The 26,388-nt window shown below is 42.0% G+C and overlaps 2 protein-coding genes across 3 annotated transcripts in view; one reads left to right on the forward strand and one right to left on the reverse strand.

Annotated features, from left to right (window-relative positions):
- Positions 1 to 26,388, forward strand: part of c17h15orf39 (chromosome 17 C15orf39 homolog) — a 209,825-nt gene that overhangs the window by 40,000 nt on the left and 143,437 nt on the right. The gene's annotated exons all lie outside the window — the stretch shown is intronic.
- Positions 1 to 26,388, reverse strand: part of slc24a1 (solute carrier family 24 member 1) — a 63,793-nt gene that overhangs the window by 30,593 nt on the left and 6,812 nt on the right. For both annotated transcript variants that reach the window (XM_052466100.1, XM_052466099.1), the window contains 3 exons: positions 25,753 to 25,952; positions 20,290 to 20,349; positions 5,757 to 5,865 (listed from right to left, as the gene is read on the reverse strand). In XM_052466100.1, the coding sequence (XP_052322060.1) occupies positions 5,757 to 5,865; positions 20,290 to 20,349; positions 25,753 to 25,952 (369 nt within the window). The remainder of the gene's footprint in view (positions 1 to 5,756; positions 5,866 to 20,289; positions 20,350 to 25,752; positions 25,953 to 26,388) is intronic.

Raw genomic sequence — 26,388 nt, forward strand, 5'->3', positions numbered from 1 at the left:
ACCCATCCGTAGCACGCGCTCCAGCAGGTGTATCTCACTGATCATCCCTAAAGCCAACACCTCATTTGCCGCCTTTCGTTCCAGTACTCTGCTGCCTGTGACTGGAACGAATTGCAAAAATCGCTGAAGTTGGAGACTTTTATCTCCCTCACCAACTTCAAACATCAGCTATCCGAGCAGCTAACCGATCGCTGCAGCTGTACATAGTCTATTGGTAAATAGCTCACCCTTTTCACCTACCTCATTCCCATACTGTTTTTATACTGTTTTTATTTATTTACTTTTCTGCTCTTTTGCACACCAATATCTCTACCTGTACATGCCCATCTGATCATTTATCACCAGTGTTAATCTGCAAAATTGTATTATTCGCCTACCTCCTCATGCCTTTTGCACACATTGTATATAGACTGCCCATTTTTTTCTACTGTGTTATTGACTTGCTAAATTGTTTACTCCATGTGTAACTCTGTGTTGTCTGTTCACACTGCTATGCTTTATCTTGGCCAGGTCGCAGTTGCAAATGAGAACTTGTTCTCAACTAGCCTACCTGGTTAAATAAAGGTGAAATAAATAAATTAAAAAAACATTATCACAGCATATTGGCTATGTGATCGGCCTTCCAATATTGTTAATCAGACCATATTATATTTCAAAACTCAAGCTTTGATAACAAAATATATCAGTTGGTTTAGCACCTGTGAGGCACTGTGGAGCATGAATTTAAATAATTAGCCTTTTAATTTAACTGGACTGATGGTACCTGCATCTGATGGTCAACGAGGTCAACTCACAACGTCAGTGATCTTCAGGTCGAAAAGTCAGAGCTCTAGAAAGATGCCTGAGATTCTGACTTTCTGAATTCCGAGTTGGATTATCGTTCAAAACGATTTTTCCCAAACCACCTCTCGCGGCCCCTGCTCCCTCCTTCCTTTCCTCTGGTGAGACTGTATTTTCTACAGAAATATTTGGGGATCTACTAGGAATGCCTTGAAGATCGGTTGGCGACCACTGGAGTCAAGGGTCTGAACACTTATGTTAATGTTATATTTCATATATATATATATATATATATATATACATTTGCAATAATGTATAAAAAACTATTTTTGCTTTGTCATTAGGGGGCAGATTGAGGGAAATCTGTTTTTTAATCCGTTTCAGAATAAGGCTGTAACGTAAGAAAAAATATGTCAAGGGGTCTGAATACTTTCCAAAGTACAGGGGAAACAATAGTGGTCCTAAAACATATCCTTGAGGAATGCCGAAACGTACAGTTGATTTGTCAGAGGACAAACCATTCACAGAGACAAACTGATATCTTTCCGCCAGATAAGATCTAAACCAGGCCAGAACTTGTCCGTGTAGACCAATTTGGGTTTCCAATCTCTCCAAAAGAATGTGGTGATCGATGGTATCAAAAGCAGAACTAAGGTCTAGGAGCACGAGGACAGATGCAAAGCCTCAGTCCGATGCCAATAAAAGGTAATTTACCACCTTCACGAGTGCAGTCTCAGTGCTATGATGGGGTCTAAATCCAGACTGAAGCATTTTTATTTGTCTTCAGGAAGGCAGTGAGTTGCTGCGCAACAGCTTTTAGATTTTTTTTTGAGAGGATTGAGAGATTCGATATATGTCGATATTTAAAAAAAAAAACTTTTTCTGGTTCAAGGTTGGGCTTTTTCAGGAGAGGCTTTATCACTGCCACTTTTAATGAGCTTGGTCCACATCTGGTGGATATTGGAGCCATTTATTATGGTCAACATACAAGGGCCAAGCACAGGAAGCAGCTCTATCAGTAGTTTAGTTGGAATAGGGTCCCTATCTGAGCGCTGGTGGTCTGCTGTATGGATAATCAAGGGATTGAGATTACATCAAATCAAATTATATTTGTCACATGCGCCGAATACAACAGTGAAATTCTTACTTACAAGCCCTTAACTGACAATACAGTTTAGAAGGAAATAGAAAAATAACAAATAGTTAAAGTGCAACAATAAAATAACAGTAACAAGGCTATTTTCAGGCTGTTACGGTACAGAGTCAATGTGGAGGCTATATACAGGGTATTACGGTACAGTGTCAATGTGGAGGCTATATACAGGGTATTATGGTACAGAGTCAATGTGGAGGCTAAATACAGGGTATAACGGTACAGAGTCAATGTGGAGGCTATATACAGGGTATTATGGTACAGAGTCAATGTGGAGGCTATATACAGGGTATTATGGTACAGAGTCAATGTGGAGGCTATATACAGGGTATTATGGTACAGAGTCAATGTGGAGGCTATATACAGGCTGTTACGGTACAGAGTCAATGTGTGGGCTATATACAGGGTATTACAGTACAGAGTCAATGTGGAGGCTATATACAGGGTATTATGGTACAGAGTCAATGTGGAGGCTATATACAGGGTATTATGGTACAGAGTCAATGTGGAGGCTATATACAGGGTATTGGTACAGAGTAAATGTGGAGGCTATATACAGGGTATTATGGTACAGAGTCAATGTGTGGGCTATATACAGGTATTACAGTACAGAGTCAATGTGGAGGCTATATACAGGGTATTACGGTACAGAGTAAATGTGGAGGCTATATACAGGGTATTATGGTACAGAGTCAATGTGGAGGCTATATACAGGGTATTACGGTACAGAGTAAATGTGGAGGCTATATACAGGGTATTATGATACAGAGTCAATGTGGAGGCTATATACAGGGTATTACGGTACCGAGTCAATGTGGAGGCTAAATACAGGGTATTACGGTACAGAGTCAGTGTGGAGGCTAAATACAGGGTATTACGGTAGAGAGTCAATGTGGAGGCTATATACAGGGTATTATGGTACAGAGTCAATGTGGAGGCTATATACAGGGTGTTATGGTACAGAGTCAATGTGGAGGCTATATAGAGGGTATTACGGTACAGAGTCAATGTGGAGGCTATATACAGGGTATTATGGTACAGAGTCAATGTGGAGGCTATATACAGGGGGTACTGGCACAGAGTCAATGTGGATGCTATATACAGGGTGTTACGGTACAGAGTCAATGTGTATGTGACAAATAAAATTTGATTTGATGTGGAGACTATATACAGGGGTACTGGCACAGAGTCAATGTGTCAATGTGGATGCTATATACTGGGGGGTACCTGGTACAGAGTCAATGTGGAGGCTATATACAGGGGGTACTGGCACAGAGTCAATGTGTCAATGTGGATGCTATATACAGGGGGTACCGGTACAGAGTCAATGTGGAGGCTATATACAGGGGTCGAGGTCATTTAGATAATATGTACATCTAGGTAGAGGTAAAGTGACAATGCATAGATAATAAACAGAGAAGTGCTTGGTATAGAGGTATAGAGGTATGAAAGCATGGCAGGAAGCTTGGCCCCAGTGATGTACTGGGCTGTACACACCACCACCTGGTATAGAGGTCCTGGATGGCAGGAAGCTTGGCCCCAGTGATGTACTGGGCTGTACACACCACCACCTGGTATAGAGGTCTGAAAGCATGGCAGGAAGCTTGGCCCCAGTGATGTACTGGGCTGTACACACCACCACCTGGTATAGAGGTCCTGGATGGCAGGAAGCTTGGCCCCAGTGATGTACTGGGCTGTACACACCACCACCTGGTATAGAGGTCTGAAAGCATGGCAGGAAGCTTGGCCCCAGTGATGGACTGTACGTACTACCTTCTGTAGTGCCTTGCGGTCGGAGGCCGAGCAGCTGCCATACCAGGCGGTGATGCAACCAGTCAGGATGCTCTCGATGGTGCAGCTGTATAACATGGATCTGAGGACCCATGACAATACTTTTCAGTCTCCTGAGGGGGAATAGGCATTGTCGTGCCCTCTTCATCACTGTCTTGGTGTGTTTGGACCATGATAGTTTGTTGAAGCTCTCAACCTGCTCTACTACAACCCTGTCGATGATAATGGGGGCGTGCTCGGCCTAAGTGATGCATACACATCCCCAACCACCCATACTCATCCCCAACCACCCATACTCATCCCCAACCACCCATACACATCCCCAACCACCCATACACATCCCCAACCACCCATACTCATCCCCAACCACCCATACACATCCCCAATTACCCATACACATCCCCAAACACACACACACACATCCCCAACCACCACAACATCCCCAAACACCCATACACATCGTCTACCAACCAAAGTGTTAGTTTTGTCTGTGTTACTGGATAGTGTTGTCTGTGTTACTGGATAGTGTTGTGTTGTCTGTGTTACTGGATAGTGTTGTGTTGTCTGTGTTACTGGATAGTGTTGTCTGTGTTCCTGTAGCTCAGTTGGTAGAGCATGGATAGTGGGTTCGATTGACAATACGTAGAATGTATGCACACACCATACGTATATATTTATTGTGTGGGTTCGATTGCACACATAGAATGTAGTCGCTTTGGATAAGCGTCTGGCATATATTATTACTGGATAGTGTTGTCTGTGTTACTGGATAGTGTTGTCTGTGTTGTCTGTGTTGTCTGTGTTGTCTGTGTTGTCTGTGTTACTGGATAGTGTTGTCTGTGTTACTGGATAGTGTTGTCTGTGTTACTGGATGTGTTACTGGATATAGTGTTGTCTGTGTTACTGGATAGTGTCGTCTGTGTTACTGGATATTGTCGTCTGTGTTACTGGATAGTGTCGTCTGTGTTACTGTGTCGTCTGTGTTACTGGATATTGTGTTACTGGATATTTTGTCTGTGTTACTGGATAGTGTTGTCTGTGTTACTGGATAGTGTTGTGTTGTCTGTGTTACTGGATAGTGTTGTGTTGTCTGTGTTACTGGATAGTGTTGTGTTGTCTGTGTTACTGGATAGTGTTGTCTGTGTTACTGGATAGTGTTGTCTGTGTTACTGGATAGTGTTGTCTGTGTTACTGGATAGTGTTGTCTGTGTTACTGGATAGTGTTGTCTGTGTTACTGGATAGTGTTGTCTGTGTTACTGGATAGTGTTGTCTGTGTTACTGGATAGTGTTGTCTGTGTTGTGTTTGCTGTTTCACTATTCTGATGTGGATCCTGGTTGCGTCCCAAGTGTTAACCTATTCCCTACCTAGTGTATGTCAGATGTAGTGCACTGTTTCAGGGAATAGGGTGCCATTTCTGTCCCTATGTGACCACTTGTCTACTATACTGTAGTGCTGTATGAATGAGAGCCTTGTTGAGGTGATAAACTGACACAGGCATTAATCTGCTTAGGACCAATCTGGATTTAGTGCTAGCCAAAGCTTAACGTGGAACACTTTGATAATTAATCACACTGACTGACTGAGAGAAGGACAAAGGCACTCAAGTCTACATCAACAGGTTTCACCGTTTTGGTATGGGTCAGAGTAAACAAATATCATACTACATTATATACTGTTTTAATGTTAATATAGAAACATTGTAAGAAGTTATCATAATATTGATAGCTGTAGTGGCAGGTACAAAGTCATTTCTTATGCCACTTTTAAATTGACATAGGTTACCGATGCAAGCTAAACTGTTTACAACACATTTAAAATGTGTCCAAAAATAAAAACAATGTCTATTTGAAATATTCAAATACTTATCGCATGTGATTAAGACTGCTTGGAGTGAAAGATAAGGGATTTGGCAACAATTCAATTGGGTCCATTGCACCAGACGATCTCAGTCAAGCCCAGCAAAACTATTTTAAGTCATGTGTGATAGTATTTGAACTCAGGTCTGTTGTCTTTTCCAGAAGGTAACCTACTGTTTCCCATGGGGTCTAGTGTGTGAATCATCAGCTTGTACATGGTGTTCCTCATGGTGGAGTTGTGAAGAGAGGCTGAACTTCCTCCTCTCTGGAGGACAGGCTTCAACTGGGGGGAGATCAAGAGAGAGAGAGAGAGAGGGGTGAGACCAAGAGAGAGGGAGAGAGAGAGAGAGCGAGAGAGAGAGAGAGTGGTGCGACCAAGGGAGAGAGAGAGGGGTGAGACCAAGGGAGAGAGAGAGGGGTGAGACCAAGAGAGAGAGAGAGAGGTGAGACCGAGAGAGAGAGCGAGAGAGAGAGGTGAGACCGAGAGAGAGAGAGGGGTGAGACCAAGAGAGAGGGAGGGGTGAGATCAAGAGAGAGAGAGAGAGAGAGGGGTGAGACCAATAGAGAGGGAGGGGTGAGATCAAGAGAGGGAGAGAGAGAGAGAGATTTGTGACCTGTTGCCAAGAAAAGGGCAACCAGTGAAGAACAAACACCATTGTAAATACAACCCATATTTATGCTTATTTATTTTACCTTGCGTTCTTTAACCATTTGTACATTGTTACAACACTGTATATATATATGCATAATATAACATTTGTAATGTCTTTATTGTTTTGACATTTCTGTATGTGTAATGTTTACTGTTAATTTTTTATTGTTTATTTCACTTTTATATATTATTGCTTTGGCAATGTTAACACATGTTTCCCATGCCAATAGGGGTGAGACCGAGAGAGAGACCGAGAGAGAGACCGAGAGAGAGACCGAGAGAGAGACCGAGAGAGAGAGGGGTGAGACCGAGAGAGAGAGAGAGAGAGAGAGCGAGAGAGAGAGAGAGAGAGAGAGAGAGAGAGAGAGAGAGAGAGAGAGAGAGAGAGAGAGAGAGAGAGAGAGAGAGAGAGAGAGAGAGAGAGAGAGAGAGAGAAGAGAGAGAGAGAGAGGTGAGACAAAGAGAGAGAGAGAGGGGTGAGACAAAGAGAGAGAGAGAGGGGTGAGACAAAGAGAGAGAGAGAGAGAGAGAGAGGGGTGAGACAAAGAGAGAGAGAGAGAGAGAGAGAGAGAGAGGGGTGAGACAAAAGAGAGAGAGAGAGAGGGGTGAGACCGAGAGAGAGAGAGAGAGGGGTGAGACAAAGAGAGAGAGCGAGAGAGAGGGAGGGGTGAGACAAAGAGAGAGAGGGAGGGAGGGGTGAGACAAAGAGAGAGAGGGAGGGAGGGGTGAGATCAAGATTGATTGCTCAAAAGACAAAGACAAACCAATCAGAAATATATAGTGTTCCTCAAACAAACTTTCATGTGAAATATGTTGTAGCGTAAGTTCAGCATGTGTGGTGTTCAGTAAGTGTGGTGTTCAGTAAGTGTGGTGATCAGTAAGTGTGGTGATCAGTAAGTGTGGTGTTCAGTAAGTGTGGTGTTCAGTAAGTGTGGTGTTCAGTAAGTGTGGTGTTCAGTAAGTGTGGTGATCAGTAAGTGTGGTGATCAGTAAGTGTGGTGTTCAGTAAGTGTGGTGTTCAGTAAGTGTGGTGTTCAGTAAGTGTGGTGTTCAGTAAGTGTGGTGTTCAGTAAGCGTGGTGATCAGTAAGCGTGGTGTTCAGTAAGCGTGGTGATCAGTAAGTGTGGTGATCAGTAAGTGTGGTGTTCAGTAAATGTGGTGTTCAGTAAGTTTGGCGTTCAGTAAATGTGGTGTTCAGTAAGTGTGGTGTTCAGTAAGTGTGGTGTTCAGTAAGTGTGGTGTTCAGTAAGTGTGGTGGTCAGTAAGTGTGGTGGTCAGTAAGTGTGGTGATCAGTAAGCGTGGTGTTCAGTAAGCGTGGTGATCAGTAAGCGTGGTGTTCAGTAAGCGTGGTGTTCAGTAAGTGTGGTGATCAGTAAGTTTGGCGTTCAGTAAGTTTGGCGTTCAGTAAGTGTGGTGATCAGTAAGTGTGGTGATCAGTAAGTGTGGTGTTCAGTAAGTGTGGTGATCAGTAAGTGTGGCGTTCAGTAAGTGTGGTGATCAGTAAGTGTGGTGATCAGTAAGTGTGGTGTTCAGTAAATGTGGCGTTCAGTAAGTTTGGCGTTCAGTAAATGTGGTGTTCAGTAAGTGTGGTGTTCAGTAAGTGTGGTGTTCAGTAAGTGTGGTGGTCAGTAAGTGTGGTGGTCAGTAAGTGTGGTGATCAGTAAGCGTGGTGTTCAGTAAGCGTGGTGTTCAGTAAGCGTGGTGATCAGTAAGTGTGGTGTTCAGTAAGTGTGGTGTTCAGTAAGTGTGGTGTTCAGTAAGTGTGGTGATCAGTAAGTTTGGCGTTCAGTAAGTGTGGTGATCAGTAAGTGTGGTGATCAGTAAGTGTGGTGTTCAGTAAGTGTGGTGATCAGTAAGTGTGGCGTTCAGTAAGTGTGGCGTTCAGTAAGTGTGGTGTTCAGTAAGTGTGGTGTTCAGTAAGTGTGGCGTTCAGTAAGTGTGGCGATCAGTAAGTGTGGCGATCAGTAAGTGTGGTGTTCAGTAAGTGTGGTGTTCAGTAAGTGTGGTGATCAGTATATACAGTGGGGCAATACAAGTATTTAGTCAGTCACCAATTGTGCAATTTCTCCCACTTAAAAAGATGAGAGAGGCCTGTAATTTTCATCATAGGTACACTTAAACTATGACAGACAAAATGAGAAAAAACTAATCCAGAAAACCACAATGTAGGATTTTTTAATTAATTTATTTGCAAAATATGGTGGAAAATAAGTATTTGGTCACCTACAAACAAGCAAGATTTCTGGCTCTCACAGACCTGTAACTTCTTCTTTAAGAGGCTCCTCTGTCCTCCACTTGTTACCTGTATTAATGGCACCTGTTTGAACTTGTTATCAGTATAAAAGACACGTGTCCAGAACCTCAAACAGTCACACTCCAAACTCCACTATGGCCAAGACCAAAGAGCTGTCAAAGGACACCAGAAACAAAATTGTAGACCTGCACCAGGCTGGAAAGACTGAATCTGCAATAGGTAAGCAGCTTGGTTTGAAGAAATCAACTGTGGGAGCAATTATTAGGAAATGGAAGACATACAAGACCACTGATAATCTCCCTCGATCTGGGGCTCCACGCAAGATCTCACCCCGTGGGATCAAAATGATCACAAGAACGGTGAGCAAAAATCCCAGAACCACACGGGGGGACCTAGTGAATGACCTGCAGAGAGCTGGGACCAAAGTAACAAAGCCTACCATCAGTAACACACTACTCCGCCAGGGACTCGAATCCTGCAGTGCCAGACGTGTCCCCCTGCTTAAGCCAGTACATGTCCAGGCCCATCTGAAGTTTGCTAGAGAGCATTTGGATGATCCAGAAGAAGATTGTCATATGGTCAGATGAAACCAAAACATAACTTTTTGGTAAAAACTCAACTTGTCGTGTTTGGAGGACAAAGAATGCTGAGTTGCATCATGGAAACGTGGAAACATCATGCTTTGGGGCTGTTTTTCTGCAAAGGAACCAGGACGACTGATCTGTGTAAAGGAAAGAATGAGGGCGGCAGCGTAGCCTAGTGGTTAGAGTGTTGGACTAGTAACCGGAAGGTTGTGAGTTCAAACCCCCGAGCTGACAAGGTACAAATCTGTCGTTCTGCCCCTGAACAGGCAGTTAACCCACTGTTCCCAGGCCGTCATTGAAAATAAGAACTTGCCTGGTTAACTGACTTGCCTGGTTAAATAAAGGTAAAATAAATAAAAAAATAAAATAAAAATAGGGCCATGTATCGTGAGATTTTGAGTGAAAACCTCCTTCCATCAACAAGGGCATTGAAGATAAAACGTGGCTGGGTCTTTCAGCATGACAATGATCCCAAACACACCGCCAGGGCAACGAAGGAGTGGCTTTGTAAGAAGCATTTCAAGGTCCTGGAGTGGCCTAGCCAGTCCCCAGATCACAACCCCATAGAAAATCTTTGGAGGGAGTTGAAAGTCCGTGTTGCCCAGCAACAGCCCCAAAACATCACTGCTCTAGAGGAGATCTGCATGAAGGAATGGGCCAAAATACCAGCAACAGTGTGTGAAAACCTTGTGAAGACTTACAGAAAACGTTTGACCTCTGTCATTGCCAACAAAGGGTATATAACAAAGTATTGAGATTAACTTTTGTTATTGACCAAATACTTATTTTCCACCATAATTTGCAAATAAATTCAATAAAAATCCTACAATGTGATTTTCTCTTTTTTTTTTTCTTCTTCTCATTTTGTCTGTCATAGTTGAAGTGTACCTATGATGAAAAAGACAGGCCTCTCTCATCTTTTTAAGTGGGAGAACTTGCACAGTTGGTGGCTGACAATACTTTTTTGCCCCACTGTATGTGACAACAAAAACAAATAATACAGCACATCACAGCACAACAATGTGAGACTCAGGATATCAGGGCCTCAGTAAAGCAAATTATTACTGATGTATGGAATGGTAGGCTGAAGTGTATACAGTGTTTATTCTTATTTTAAAGTGTATTTTTTTTAAATGTACAGTGTATTCGGAAAGTATTGAGACCCCTTGACTTTTTCCACATTTTGTTACGTTACAGCCTTATTCTAAAATTGATTAAATAATTTATTTTCCTCATTAATCTACACCGTGTGGTGCCAGGACAACAACCTCTCCCTCAATGTGATCGAGACAAAGGAAATGATTGTGGACACCAGGAAAAAGAGGATCGAGCACGCCCCCATTCTCAGCGACGGGGTTGCAGTGGAGCAGGTTGAGAGCTTCAAGTTCCTTGGCGTCCACATAAACAACAAACTAACATGGTCCAAGCACACCAAGACAGTCGTGAAGAGGGCTCGACAAAACCTATTCCCCCTCAGGAGACTGAAAAGATTTGGCATGGGTCCTCAGATCCTCAAAAGATTATACAGCTGCACCATCGAGAGCATCATGACTGGTTGCATCACTGCCTGGTATGGCAACTGCTCAGCCTCCGACCGCAAGGCACTACAGAGGGTGGTGCAAACTGCCCAGTACATCACTGGTACCAAGCTTCCTGCCATCCAGGATCGGTATACCAGGCGGTGTCAGAGGAAGGCCCTAATAATTGTCAAGGACTCCAGCCACCCTAGTCATAGACTGTTCTCTCTGCTACCACATGGCAAGTGGTACCGGAGCGCCAAGTCTAGGTCCAAGAGGCTTCTAAACAGCTTCTACCCCAAGCCGTAAGACTCCTGAACACCTAATCAAATGGCTACTCAAATGACTATAATGACAAAGAATAAAAGGTTTTTAGACATTTTTGCAAATGTGTTAAAATTGAAAAAATGTAACATCACATTTACATAAGTATTCAGACCCTTTACTCAGTACGTTGTTGAGGCACCTTTAGCAGCGATTACAGACTTGAGTCTTCTTGGGTATTACGCTGCAAGCTTGGCACACCGGTATTTGAGGAGTTTCTCCCATTCTTCTCTGCAGATCCTCTCAAGCTTTATCAGGTTGGATGGAGAGCGCCACTGCACAGTTATTTTCAGGTCTCTCCAGAAATGTTTGATCAGGTTCAAGTCCGGGCTCTGGCTGGGCCACTCAAGGACATTTAGAGACTTGTCCCAAAGCCACTCCTGTGTTGTCTTGGCTGTGTGCTTAGGGTTGTCGTCCTGTTGGAAGGTGAACCGTTGCCCCAGTCTGAGTTCTGAGTGCTCGGCAGTAGGTTGTCATCGAGGATCTCTCTGTACTTTGTTCCGTTCATCTTTCCTCTATCCTGACTAGTCTCCCAGCCCCTGCCGCTGAAAAACATCCCCACATCCCCATGCTGCCACCACCATGCTTCTCCGTAAGGATGGTGCCAGGTTTCCTCCAGATGTGATGCTTTGCATTCAGGCCAAAGAGTTCCATCTTGGTTCCATCAGACCAGAGAATCTTGTTTCTCAACGTCTGAGAGTCCTTTAGGTTATTTTTGGCAAACTCCAAGCGGGCTGTCATGTGCCTTTTACTGAGGAGTGGCTTCCGTCTGGCTACTCTACCATAAAGGCCTGATTGGTGGAGTACTGCAAAGATGGTTGTCCTTCTGGAAGGTTCTCCCATGTCCACAGAGGAACTCTGGAGCTCTGTCAGAGGGACCACCGGGTTCTTGGTCACATCAATGACCAAGGCCCTTCTCCCTCGATTGCTCAGGATGGCCGGGTGGCCAGCTTTAGGAAGAGTCTTGGTGGTTCCACATTTCTTCCATTTAAGAATGATGGAGGCCACTGTGTTCTTTGGGACCTTCAATGATGCAGACACTTTTTGGTACCCTACCCCAGATCTGTGCCTCGACACAATCCTGTCTGAGCTCTACGGACAGTTCCTTCAACCTCATGGCTTGGTTTTTGTTCTGACATGCACTGTTAACTGAGGGACCTTATAGAGACAGGTGTGTGCCTTTCCAAATCTAGTTGTAGAAACTCCAAACAAGTTGTAGAAACATCTCAAGGATGATCAATTTCGAGTCTCATACATAGCAAAGGGTCTAAATGCTTATGTAAGTAAGGTATTTCTAATTTTAATTTTGAATACATTTGTAAACATTTCTGAAAACCAGTTTTAGCTCCGGCGTTATGGGGTATTGTGTGTAGAGTGTGAAAAAAGCATTTGATCCATTTTAGAATAAGGCTGTAACGTAACAAGATGTGGAAAAAGTCAAGGGGTCTCAATACTTTCCGGATGAACTGTAGTTCTTTCCTTGAGTGTATACCTACGTATGTACTGATCTGTATGTGTGTGGTGGATGCTGCTGGATGTGAATATGATGTCGGGGAATGGAAATGGAAGACCAGCTGTTCAGGTGAAAACCATTAAGTTTATTCTTTAGGAGGAAACACAATTAAAGGTTACTGCGTTTACGTCTGTTAACTCTGATCATGGTGGTTGAGGTGAAAGCCTCAGTGGGAGCCAAGAACCTCAGGTGAAACTTCTGATTCATTATATATCAACAGGAGTCTAACAACTCCATCTGATTCATTATATATCAACAGGAGTCTAACAACTCCATCTGATTCATTATATATCAGCAGGAGTCTAACAACTCCATCTGATTCATTATATATCAACAGGAGACTAACAACTCCATCTGATTCATTATATATCAACAGGAGTCTAACAACTCCATCTGATTCATTATATATCAGCAGGAGACTAACAACTCCATCTGATTCATTATATATCAACAGGAGTCTAACAACTCCATCTGATTCATTATATATCAGCAGGAGACTAACAACTCCATCTGATTCATTATATATCAGCAGGAGTCTAACAACTCCATCTGATTCATTATATATCAGCAGGAGTCTAACAACTCCATCTGATTCATTATATATCAACAGGAGTCTAACAACTCCATCTGATTCATTATATATCAGCAGGAGTCTAACAACTCCATCTGATTCATTATATATCAGCAGGAGTCTAACAACTCCATCTGATTCATTATATATCAGCAGGAGTCTAACAACTCCATCTGATTCATTATATATCAGCAGGAGTCTAACAACTCCATCTGATTCATTATATATCAACAGGAGTCTAACAACTCCATCTGATTCATTATATATCAACAGGAGTCTAACAACTCCATCTGATTCATTATATATCAACAGGAGTCTAACAACTCCATCTGATTCATTATATATCAACAGGAGTCTAACAACTCCATCTGATTCATTATATATCAGCAGGAGTCTAACAACTCCATCTGATTCATTATATATCAGCAGGAGTCTAACAACTCCATCTGATTCTGATTCATTATATATCAGCAGGAGTCTAACAACTCCATCTGATTCTGATTCATTATATATCAACAGGAGTCTAACAACTCCATCTGATTCATTATATATCAACAGGAGTCTAACAACTCCATCTGATTCATTATATATCAACAGGAGTCTAACAACTCCATCTGATTCATTATATATCAACAGGAGACTAACAACTCCATCTGATTCATTATATATCAACAGGAGACTAACAACTCCATCTGATTCATTATATATCAGCAGGAGTCTAACAACTCCATCTGATTCATTATATATCAACAGGAGACTAACAACTCCATCTGATTCATTATATATCAACAGGAGACTAACAACTCCATCTGATTCATTATATATCAACAGGAGTCTAACAACTCCATCATCTGATTCATTATATATCAGCAGGAGTCTAACAACTCCATCTGATTCATTATATATCAGCAGGAGACTAACAACTCCATCTGATTCATTATATATCAGCAGGAGTCTAACAACTCCATCGGATTCATTATATATCAGCAGGAGTCTAACAACTCCATCTGATTCATTATATATTCATTATATATCAACAGGAGTCTAACAACTCCATCTGATTCATTATATATCAGCAGGAGTCTAACAACTCCATCTGATTCATTATATATCAGCAGGAGTCTAACAACTCCATCTGATTCATTATATATCAGCAGGAGTCTAACAACTCCATCTGATTCTGATTCATTATATATCAACAGGAGTCTAACAACTCCATCTGATTCATTATATATCAACAGGAGTCTAACAACTCCATCTGATTCATTATATATCAACAGGAGTCTAACAACTCCATCTGATTCATTATATATCAGCAGGAGTCTAACAACTCCATCTGATTCATTATATATCAGCAGGAGTCTAACAACTCCATCTGATTCATTATATATCAGCAGGAGTCTAACAACTCCATCTGATTCATTATATATCAGCAGGAGTCTAACAACTCCATCTGATTCATTATATATCAGCAGGAGACTAACAACTCCATCTGATTCATTATATATCAACAGGAGACTAACAACTCCATCTGATTCATTATATATCAACAGGAGTCTAACAACTCCATCTGATTCATTATATATCAACAGGAGTCTAACAACTCCATCTGATTCATTATATATCAACAGGAGTCTAACAACTCCATCTGATTCATTATATATCAACAGGAGTCTAACAACTCCATCTGATTCATTATATATCAGCAGGAGTCTAACAACTCCATCTGATTCATTATATATCAACAGGAGTCTAACAACTCCATCTGATTCATTATATATCAACAGGAGTCTAACAACTCCATCTGATTCATTATATATCAGCAGGAGTCTAACAACTCCATCTGATTCATTATATATCAGCAGGAGTCTAACAACTCCATCTGATTCATTATATATCAACAGGAGTCTAACAACTCCATCTGATTCATTATATATCAACAGGAGTCTAACAACTCCATCTGATTCATTATATATCAGCAGGAGTCTAACAACTCCATCTGATTCATTATATATCAACAGGAGTCTAACAACTCCATCTGATTCATTATATATCAGCAGGAGTCTAACAACTCCATCTGATTCATTATATATCAACAGGAGTCTAACAACTCCATCTGATTCATTATATATCAACAGGAGACTAACAACTCCATCTGATTCATTATATATCAACAGGAGTCTAACAATTCCATCTGATTCATTATATATCAACAGGAGTATAACAACTCCATCTGAGTCATTATATATCAGCAGGAGTCTAACAACTCCATCTGATTCTGATTCATTATATATAAGCAGGAGTCTAACAACTCCATCTGATTCATTATATATCAGCAGGAGTCTAACAACTCCATCTGATTCATTATATATCAGCAGGAGTCTAACAACTCCATCTGATTCTGATTCATTATATATCAGCAGGAGTCTAACAACTCCATCTGATTCATTATATATCAACAGGAGTCTAACAACTCCATCTGATTCATTATATATCAACAGGAGTCTAACAACTCCATCTGATTCATTATATATCAGCAGGAGTCTAACAACTCCATCTGATTCTGATTCATTATATATCAACAGGAGTCTAACAACTCCATCTGATTCATTATATATCAACAGGAGTCTAACAACTCCATCTGATTCATTATATATCAACAGGAGTCTAACAACTCCATCTGATTCATTATATATCAACAGGAGTCTAACAACTCCATCTGATTCTGATTCATTATATATCAACAGGAGTCTAACAACTCCATCTGATTCATTATATATCAACAGGAGACTAACAACTCCATCTGATTCATTATATATCAACAGGAGACTAACAACTCCATCTGATTCATTATATATCAACAGGAGTCTAACAACTCCATCTGATTCATTATATATCAACAGGAGACTAACAACTCCATCTGATTCATTATATATCAACAGGAGTCTAACAACTCCATCTGATTCATTATATATCAACAGGAGTCTAACAACTCCATCTGATTCTGATTCATTATATATCAGCAGGAGTCTAACAACTCCATCTGATTCATTATATATCAGCAGGAGTCTAACAACTCCATCTGATTCTGATTCATTATATATCAACAGGAGTCTAACAACTCCATCTGATTCATTATATATCAACAGGAGTCTAACAACTCCATCTGATTCATTATATATCAACAGGAGTCTAACAACTCCATCTGATTCATTATATATCAACAGGAGTCTAACAACTCCATCTGATTCTGATTCATTATATATCAGCAGGAGTCTAACAACTCCATCTGATTCATTATATATCAACAGGAGACTAACAACTCCATCTGATTCATTATATATCAACAGGAGACTAACAACTCCATCTGATTCATTATATATCAGCAGGAGTCTAACAACTCCATCTGATTCATTATATATCAACAGGAGTCTAACAACTCCATCTGATTCATTATATATCAACAGGAGACTAACAACTCCATCTGATTCATTATATATCAGCAGGAGTCTAACAACTCCATCTGATTCATTATATATCAACAGGAGTCTAACAACTCCATCTGATTCATTATATATCAGCAGGAGTCTAACAACTCCATCTGATTCATTATATATCAACAGGAGACTAACAACTCCATCTGATTCATTATATATCAACAGGAGACTAACAACTCCATCTGATTCATTATATATCAACAGGAGTCTAACAACTCCATCTGATTCATTATATATCAACAGGAGACTAACAACTCCATCTGATTCATTATATATCAACAGGAGTCTAACAACTCCATCTGATTCTGATTCATTATATATCAACAGGAGTCTAACAACTCCATCTGATTCATTATATATCAACAGGAGTCTAACAACTCCATCTGATTCATTATATATCAACAGGAGTCTAACAACTCCATCTGATTCTGATTCATTATATATCAACAGGAGTCTAACAACTCCATCTGATTCATTATATATCAACAGGAGTCTAACAACTCCATCTGATTCATTATATATCAACAGGAGTCTAACAACTCCATCTGATTCATTATATATCAACAGGAGTCTAACAACTCCATCTGATTCTGATTCATTATATATCAACAGGAGTCTAACAACTCCATCTGATTCATTATATATCAACAGGAGTCTAACAACTCCATCTGATTCATTATATATCAACAGGAGTCTAACAACTCCATCTGATTCATTATATATCAACAGGAGACTAACAACTCCATCTGATTCATTATATATCAACAGGAGTCTAACAACTCCATCTGATTCATTATATATCAACAGGAGTCTAACAACTCCATCTGATTCATTATATATCAACAGGAGTCTAACAACTCCATCTGATTCATTATATATCAACAGGAGTCTAACAACTCCATCTGATTCTGATTCATTATATATAAGCAGGAGTCTAACCTGTTACACTGAACCTTTAGATAACCCTTTAGGGGTGGTAGACTGGAACCCGTTGCACTGAACCGCAGGTAATCCATTAAGGGCAATTGACATTAACAAGGCAAAACATTCCAGGCCTGGTTATTTTATGTTAATGAATATTTCATTCACCGTTAGAAAACCCATTGCGGGTGGCTATTGTGAAAACTCTACACTTTACCCCAGGATACCCATTATGGCCGGAAACTATATGAATCAAATGATTATGGAGGCATTCATGCATAAAAGCGTGCATACTTATTTTAAATGTATGTAGTTCTGTTCTTGTCTATGAATGTTATGCATTATGTCATGTAGCTGCTGCTTTTGGAGTAGCTAATAGGATCCTGATAAACTACCCCTGGGGATCCTAGTAAACTACTACTGGAGATTACTAAACTACCCCTGGGGATCCTAGTAAACTACTACTGGAGATTACTAAACTACTACTGGAGATTACTAAACTACCCCTGGGGATCCTAGTAAACTACTACTGGAGATTACTAAACTACTACTGGGGATCCTACTAAACTACTACTGGAGATTACTAAACTACTACTGGGGATCCTACTAAACTACCCCTGGGGATCCTAATAAACTACTACTGGAGATCCTACTAAACTACTACTGGAGATTACTAAACTACCCCTGGGGATCCTAGTAAACTACTACTGGGGATCCTAGTAAACTACCCCTGGGGATCCTAGTAAACTACTACTGGAGATCCTACTAAACTACTACTGGAGATTACTAAACTACCCCTGGGGATCCTAGTAAACTACCCCTGGGGATCCTAGTAAACTACCCCTGGGGATCCTAGTAAACTACCCCTGGGGATCCTAGTAAACTACCCCTGGGGATCCTACTAAACTACTACTGGGGATCCTAGTAAACTACTACTGGAGATCCTACTAAACTACTACTGGAGATTACTAAACTACCCCTGGGGATCCTAGTAAACTACTACTGGGGATCCTAGTAAACTACTCCTGGGGATCCTAGTAAACTACCCCTGGGGATCCTAGTAAACTACTACTGGAGATCCGACTAAACTACTACTGGAGATTACTAAACTACCACTGGGGATCCTAGTAAACTACTACTGGAGATCCTACTAAACTACTACTGGGGATCCTAGTAAACTACTACTGGAGATCCTACTAAACTACTACTGGAGATTACTAAACTACCCCTGGGGATCCTAGTAAACTACTACTGGGGATCCTACTAAACTACTACTGGAGATTACTAAACTACCACTGGGGATCCTACTAAACTACTACTGGGGATCCTACTAAACTACTACTGGGGATCCTAGTAAACTACCACTGGGGATCCTACTAAACTACTGGAGATTACTAAACTACCACTGGGGATCCTACTAAACTACCACTGGGGATCATACTAAACTACTACTGGGGATCCTAGTAAACTACCACTGGGGATCCTACTAAACTACTACTGGGGATCCTACTAAACTACTACTGGGGATCCTACTAAACTACCACTGGGGATCCTACTAAACTACTACTGGGGATCCTACTAAACTACTACTGGGGATCCTACTAAACTACCACTGGGGATCCTAGTAAACTACCCCTGGGGATCCTACTAAACTACCACTGGGGATCCTACTAAACTACTACTGGGGATCCTACTAAACTACCCCTGGGGTTCCTAGTAAGCTACTACTGGGGATCCTACTAAACTACTACTGGGGATCCTACTAAACTACTACTGGGGATCCTAGTAAACTACCACTGGGGATCCTACTAAACTACTGGAGATTACTAAACTACCACTGGGGATCCTACTAAACTACCACTGGGGATCATACTAAACTACTACTGGGGATCCTAGTAAACTACCACTGGGGATCCTACTAAACTACTACTGGGGATCCTACTAAACTACTACTGGGGATCCTACTAAACTACCACTGGGGATCCTACTAAACTACTACTGGGGATCCTACTAAACTACTACTGGGGATCCTACTAAACTACCCCTGGGGATCCTACTAAACTACCCCTGGGGATCCTACTAAACTACCCCTGGGGATCCTACTAAACTACTACTGGGGATCCTACTAAACTACCCCTGGGGTTCCTAGTAAACTACTACTGGGGATCCTACTAAACTACCCCTGGGGTTCCTAGTAAACTACTACTGGGGATTCTACTAAACTACTACTGGGGATCCTACTAAACTACTACTGGGGATCCTACTAAACTACTACTGGGGATCCTACTAAACTACTACTGGGGATCCTACTAAACTACCACTGGGGATCCTACTAAACTACTACTGGGGATCCTACTAAACTACTACTGGGGATCCTACTAAACTACTACTGGGGATCCTACTAAACTACTACTGGGGATCCTACTAAACTACTACTGGGGATCCTACTAAACTACTACTGGGGATCCTACTAAACTACTACTGGGGATCCTACTAAACTACTACTGGGGATCCTACTAAACTACTACTGGGGATCCTACTAAACTACCCCTGGGGATCCTACTAAACTGCCACTGGGGATCCTACTAAACTACCCCTGGGGATCCTACTAAACTACTACTGGGGATCCTACTAAACTACCCCTGGGGATCCTAGTAAACTACTACTGGGGATCCTACTAAACTACCCCTGGGGTTCCTAGTAAACTACTACTGGGGATCCTACTAAACTACTACTGGGGATCCTACTAAACTACTACTGGGGATCCTACTAAACTACTACTGGGGATCCTACTAAACTACCACTGGGCATCCTACTCAACTACTACTGGGGATCCTACTAAACTACTACTGGATCACTGCCTAGTTGTTTACCTGTAATAGTTTCTTGTCTTCTGGGGCAGGAGGGCTACTATTCTGACCTGCTGTCTCATCCTGTGGACAACAAGAATTCACCAGATCTTAAAACATTCCAGAACACGCCACCCCTTCAAATGGACTCTTTTGACTCATGAATGACTCATCAGTGAGTGAATGACTCATCAGTGAGTGAATGACTCATCAGTGAGTGAATGACTCATCAGTGAGTGAATGACTCATCAGTGAGTGAATGTCTCATCAGTGAGTGAATGTCTCATCAGTGAGTGAATGTCTCAGTGAGTGAATGACTCATCAGTGAGTGAATGACTCATCAGTGAGTGAATGACTCATCAGTGAGTGAATGACTCATCAGTGAGTGAATGACTCATCAGTGAGTGAATGACTCATCAGTGAGTGAATGACTCATCAGTGAGTGAATGACTCATCAGTGAGTGAATGACTCATCATGTTTGATCAACGACATCTGTTTTGAATGAGGTATGGCTGTATCATTTGCTTTGAGAACACGCTTTAACTTTAAAGGTAATATGGCTGAATTAGAGCATATGATCAACAACATGTGCCTTAAAAATTTGGATTAAGATATATGGTTTAATCAGGTCCTCCACGTATGTTTGAGGGAACCTGATGAATAATGAGCTGTATGACATGGTTCTCCTTACACAGGAGCCAGCCTCCATGTCTGTTCTCACAAAATGATCTTCATTATCGACCCCTGACGTGCAGATATCCCTCCCAAATGCTACTATTTATTTTACCTTTATTTTACCTTTATTTAACTAGGCAAGTCAGTTAAGAACAAATTCTTATTTTCAATGACGGCCTAGGAACAGTGGGTTAACTGTCTTGTTCAGGGGCAGAACGACAGATTTTTACCAGCTCGGGGATTCAATCTTGCAACCTTTCGGTTACTAGTCCAACGCTCTAACCACTAGGCTACACTGCCTCTAACCACTAGGCTACCTGCCTCTAACCACTAGGCTACCTGCCTCTAACCACTAGGCTACGCTGCCTCTAACCACTAGGCTACTTGCCTCTAACCACTAGGCTACCTGCCTCTAACCACTAGGCTACCTGACTCTAACCACTAGGCTACCTGCCTCTAACCACTAGGCTATCCTGCCTCTAACCACTAGGCTACCTGCCTCTAACCACTAGGCTACCTGCCTCTAACCACTAGGCTACCTGACTCTAACCACTAGGCTACCTGCCTCTCTAACCACTAGGCTACCTGCCTCTAACCACTAGGCTACCTGCCTCTCTAACCACTAGGCTATCTGCCTCTAACCACTAGGCTACCTGCCTCTCTAACCACTAGGCTACCTGCCTCTCTAACCACTAGGCTACCTGCCTCTCTAACCACTAGGCTACCTGCCTCTAACCACTAGGCTACCTGCCTCTAACCACTAGGCTACCTGCCTCTAACCACTAGGCTACCTGCCTCTAACCACTAGGCTATGCTGCCTCTAACCACTAGGCTACCTGCCTCTAACCACTAGGCTACCTGCCTCTCTAACCACGAGGCTACCTGCCTCTAACCACTAGGCTACCTGCCTCTAACCACTAGGCTACCTGCCTCTCTAACCACTAGGCTACCTGCCTCTAACCACTAGGCTACCTGCCTCTCTAACCACTAGGCTACCTGCCTCTAACCACTAGGCTACCTGCCTCTCTAACCACTAGGCTACCTGCCTCTCTAACCACTAGGCTACCTGCCTCTAACCACTAGGCTACCTGCCTCTAACCACTAGGCTACCTGCCTCTAACCACTAGGCTACCTGCCTCTAACCACTAGGCTACCTGCCTCTAACCACTAGGCTACCTGCCTCTAACCACTAGGCTACCTGCCTCTAACCACTAGGCTATGCTGCCTCTAACCACTAGGCTACCTGCCTCTAACCACTAGGCTACCTGCCTCTAACCACTAGGCTACGCTGCCTCTAACCACTAGGCTACCTTTACATTTACATTTACACTCGTCAGGCTACCTGCCTCTCTAACCACTAGGCTACCTGCCTCTAACCACTAGGCTACCTGCCTCTAACCACTAGGCTACCTGCCTCTAACCACTAGGCTACGCTGCCTCTAACCACTAGGCTACCTTTACATTTACATTTACACTCGTCAGGCTACCTGCCTCTCTAACCACTAGGCTACCTGCCTCTAACCACTAGGCTACCTTTACATTTACATTTACACTCGTCAGGCTACCTGCCTCTATGTTGGGTTTTTTGTATAATTTCCAATTAGAGGCAGCTGGCTATCGTTGTCTCTAATTGGGGATCATACTTAAGTAGCATTTTGTACACCTGTGGGTTATGGGATATTGTTTATGTTTGGAGTTAGTGCACATTGCACCTCAGTAGTCACAGTTTGATGTTTTCTACCTGTGGGTTATGGGATATTGTTTATGTTTGGAGTTAGTGCACATTGCACCTCAGTAGTCACAGTTTGATGTTTTCTACCTGTGGGTTATGGGATATTGTTTATGTTTGGAGTTAGTGCACATTGCACCTCAGTAGTCACGGTTTGATGTTTTCTACCTGTGGGTTATGGGATATTGTTTATGTTTGGAGTTAGTGCACATTGCACCTCAGTAGTCACAGTTTGATGTTTTCTACCTGTGGGTTATGGGATATTGTTTATGTTTGGAGTTAGTGCACATTGCACCTCAGTAGTCACAGTTTGATGTTTTCTACCTGTGGGTTATGGGATATTGTTTATGTTTGGAGTTAGTGCACATTGCACCTCAGTAGTCACGGTTTGATGTTTTCTACCTGTGGGTTATGGGATATTGTTTATGTTTGGAGTTAGTGCACATTGCACCTCAGTAGTCACGGTTTGTTTGTTTATTGTTTTGTTTTGTTAAGTTTCACTAACATTAAAGTATGTGGAACTCATATCGCGCTGAGTCTTGGTCCGACCATTATTACGAACATCGTGACAGTATCTGTAACAAAGGAACACTATACCAAAAATAGTTCAAATATATACTACCATTCAAAAGTTTGCGGTCACTTAGAAATTTCCTTTGTCCATTAAAATAACATAACATTGATCTGTGTACAGTGTAGACATTGTTAATGTTGTAAATGACTATTGTAGCTGGAAACTGCTGATTTTTAATGGAATATCTGCATGGGTGTACAGAAGCCCATTATCAGCAACCATCACTCCTGTGTTCCAATGGCATGTTGTGTTAGCTAATCCAAGTTTATCATTTTAAAAGGCTAATTGATCATTAGAAAACCCTTTTGCAATTATGATAGCACAGCTGAAAACTGTTGCTCTGATTAAAGAAGTAATACAACTGGACTTCTTTAGTCTAGTTGAGAATCTGGAGCATCAGCATTTGCGGGTTTGATTACAGGCTCAAAATGGCCAGAAACAAATAACTTTCTATTCTTGATCTGAGAAATTAAGGTAAATCCATGAGAGAAATTGCAAAAAAAAACTGAAGATCTCGTACAATGCTGTGTACTACTCCCTTCACAGAACAGAGCAAACTGGCCCTAACCAGAATAGAAAGAGGAGTGGTAGGCCCCGGTGCACAACTGAGCAAGAGGAAAAGTACATTTCATTCTCTTAAACCGATCGCTGTCCGCACCCGCCCGCCCGACTAGCACCACTACTCTGGACAGTTCTGACTCAGAATATGTGGACAACTGCAAATACCTAGGTGTCTGGCTAGACTGTAAACTCTCCCTCCCTCCGGGGCGGCAGCGTAGCCTAGTGGTTAGAGCGTTGGACTAGTAACTGGAAGGTTGCGAGTTCAAACCCCCGAGCTGACAAGGTACAAATCTGTCGTTCTGCCCCTGAACAGGCAGTTAACCCACTGTTCCCAGGCCGTCATTGAAAATAAGAATATGTTCTTAACTGACTTGCCTGGTTAAATAAAGGTAAAATTAAAAATTAAAATTAAAATATTAAACATCTCCAATCCAAAATTAAATATTGAATTGGCATCCTATTTTGCAACAAAGCCGCCTTCACTCATGCTGCCAAACATACCCTCGTAAAACTGACTATCCTACCGATCCTCGACTTTGGCGATGTAATTTACAAAATATCCTCCAACACTCTACTCAGCAAACTGGATGCAGTCTATCACAGTGCCATCCGTTTTTTCACCAAAGCCCTTATACCACCCACCACTGCGACCTGTATGCTCTCGTTGGCTGGTCATCGCTACATGTTCGTCGCCAGACCCACTGGCTCCAGGTCATCTATAAGTCTCTGCAATGTAAAGCTCCGCCTTATCTCAGCTCACTGGTCACGATAACAACACCCACCCATAGCACACGCTCCAGCAGTTATATCTCACTGGTCATCCCCAAAGCCAACACCTACACCAACACCAACACGCCGCCTTTCCTTCCAGTTCTCTGCTGCCAATGACTGGAACAAATTGCAAAAATAGCTGAAGTTGGAGACTTATATCTCCCTCACTAACTTTGAGCATCAGCTATCTTGAGCAGCTTACTGATCGCTGCAGCTGTAGATAGCCCATCTGTAAATAGCCCACCCAATCTACCTACCTCATCCCCATATTGTTTTATTTACTTTTCTGCTCATTTGCACACCAGTATTTCCAGTATCTCTACTTGCACATCATCATCTGCTCATCTATCACTCCAGTGTTAATCTGCTAAATTGTAATTACATCGCTACTATGGCCTATTTATTGCCTTGCCTCCTCACGCCCTTTGCACACACTGTATATAGACTTTTCTATTGTGTTATTGACTGTACGCTTGTTTATACCATGTGTAACTAACGCTGTGTTGTTGTCTGTTCACACTGCTTTGCTTTATTTTGGACATGTCGCCGTTGTAAATGAGAACTATTTCTCAACTGGCCTACCTGGTTAAATAAAGGTGAAATTAATAAATAACTAAAAATTAGAGGGTCTAGTTTGAGAAACAGACGCTTCACAAGTCCTCAACTGGCAGCTTCATTAAATAGTACTCGCAAAACACCAGTCTCAACGTCATCAGTGAAGAGGCGACTCCCGGATGCTGGTCTTCTAGGCAGAGTTCCTCTGTCCAGTCTCAACGTCAACAGTGAAGAGGCGACTCCCGGATGCTGGCCTTCTAGGCAGAGTTCCTCGGTCCAGTGTCTGTGTTCTTTTGCCCATCTTAATCTTTTCTTTTTATTGGCCAGTCTGAAATATGGCAATTTCTTTGCAACTCTGCCTAGAAAGCCAGCATCCCGGAGTCGCCTCTTCACTGTTGACGTTGAGCTTTCATTTCTCAGAACAAGAATAGACTGACGAGTTTCAGAAGAAAGTTCTTGGTTTCTGGCCATTTTGAGCCATAATCAAACCCACAAACAAGGACGCTTCTAAGTGACCCCAAACTTTTGAACGGTATTGTAAGTTCTCCTGTATACTCTTAAGAATTTGTTCTTAATTAACTGACTTGCCTAGTTAAATAAATAAATGCAAATAAAATGTACCTTATCAGGTTCATCCTCAACAGCCACAGTGATGATATTAATGATGTGCTGATGTTTCCTGAGCTGGTTCTTGAATGCTGCCTCCAGCTGAACGTTGTACTTCATGAAGCAGACATAGGAGCTGTAGCCAGCCACCAGCATTATACTCTCATACCACATGATGGTGTTGTCCAGGAAGAAGATTATCAACATGATCAGGCCTGAAAACAATATAGATGTTCATTCATCAATAGTAAGGGGTTAGAGGGCACAGCAAGAGATTAGAGGGCACAGCAAGAGGTTAGAGGGCACAGCAAGAGGTTAGAGGGCACAGCAAGAGGTTAGAGGGCACAGCAAGAGGTTAGAGGGCACAGCAAGAGGTTAGAGGGCACAGCAAGAGGTTAGAGGGCACAGCAAGAGGTTAGAGGACACAGCAAGAGGTTAGAGGTTAGGTAAATGATCATGTTGTGAATAATAGTTGCATCCCAAATAGCTTCAATTGCAATTATATGCCAGTGAGTGCTGGCCTTTATATTATATGCCAGTGAGTGCTGGCCTTTATATTATATGCCAGTGAGTGCTGGCCTTTATATTATATGCCAGTGAGTGCTGGCCTTTATATTATATGCCAGTGAGTGCTGGCCTTTATATTATATG

Source organism: Oncorhynchus keta, chromosome 17 (assembly GCF_023373465.1).
Source record: "Oncorhynchus keta strain PuntledgeMale-10-30-2019 chromosome 17, Oket_V2, whole genome shotgun sequence".
NCBI classification, from domain to species: domain Eukaryota; kingdom Metazoa; phylum Chordata; class Actinopteri; order Salmoniformes; family Salmonidae; genus Oncorhynchus; species Oncorhynchus keta.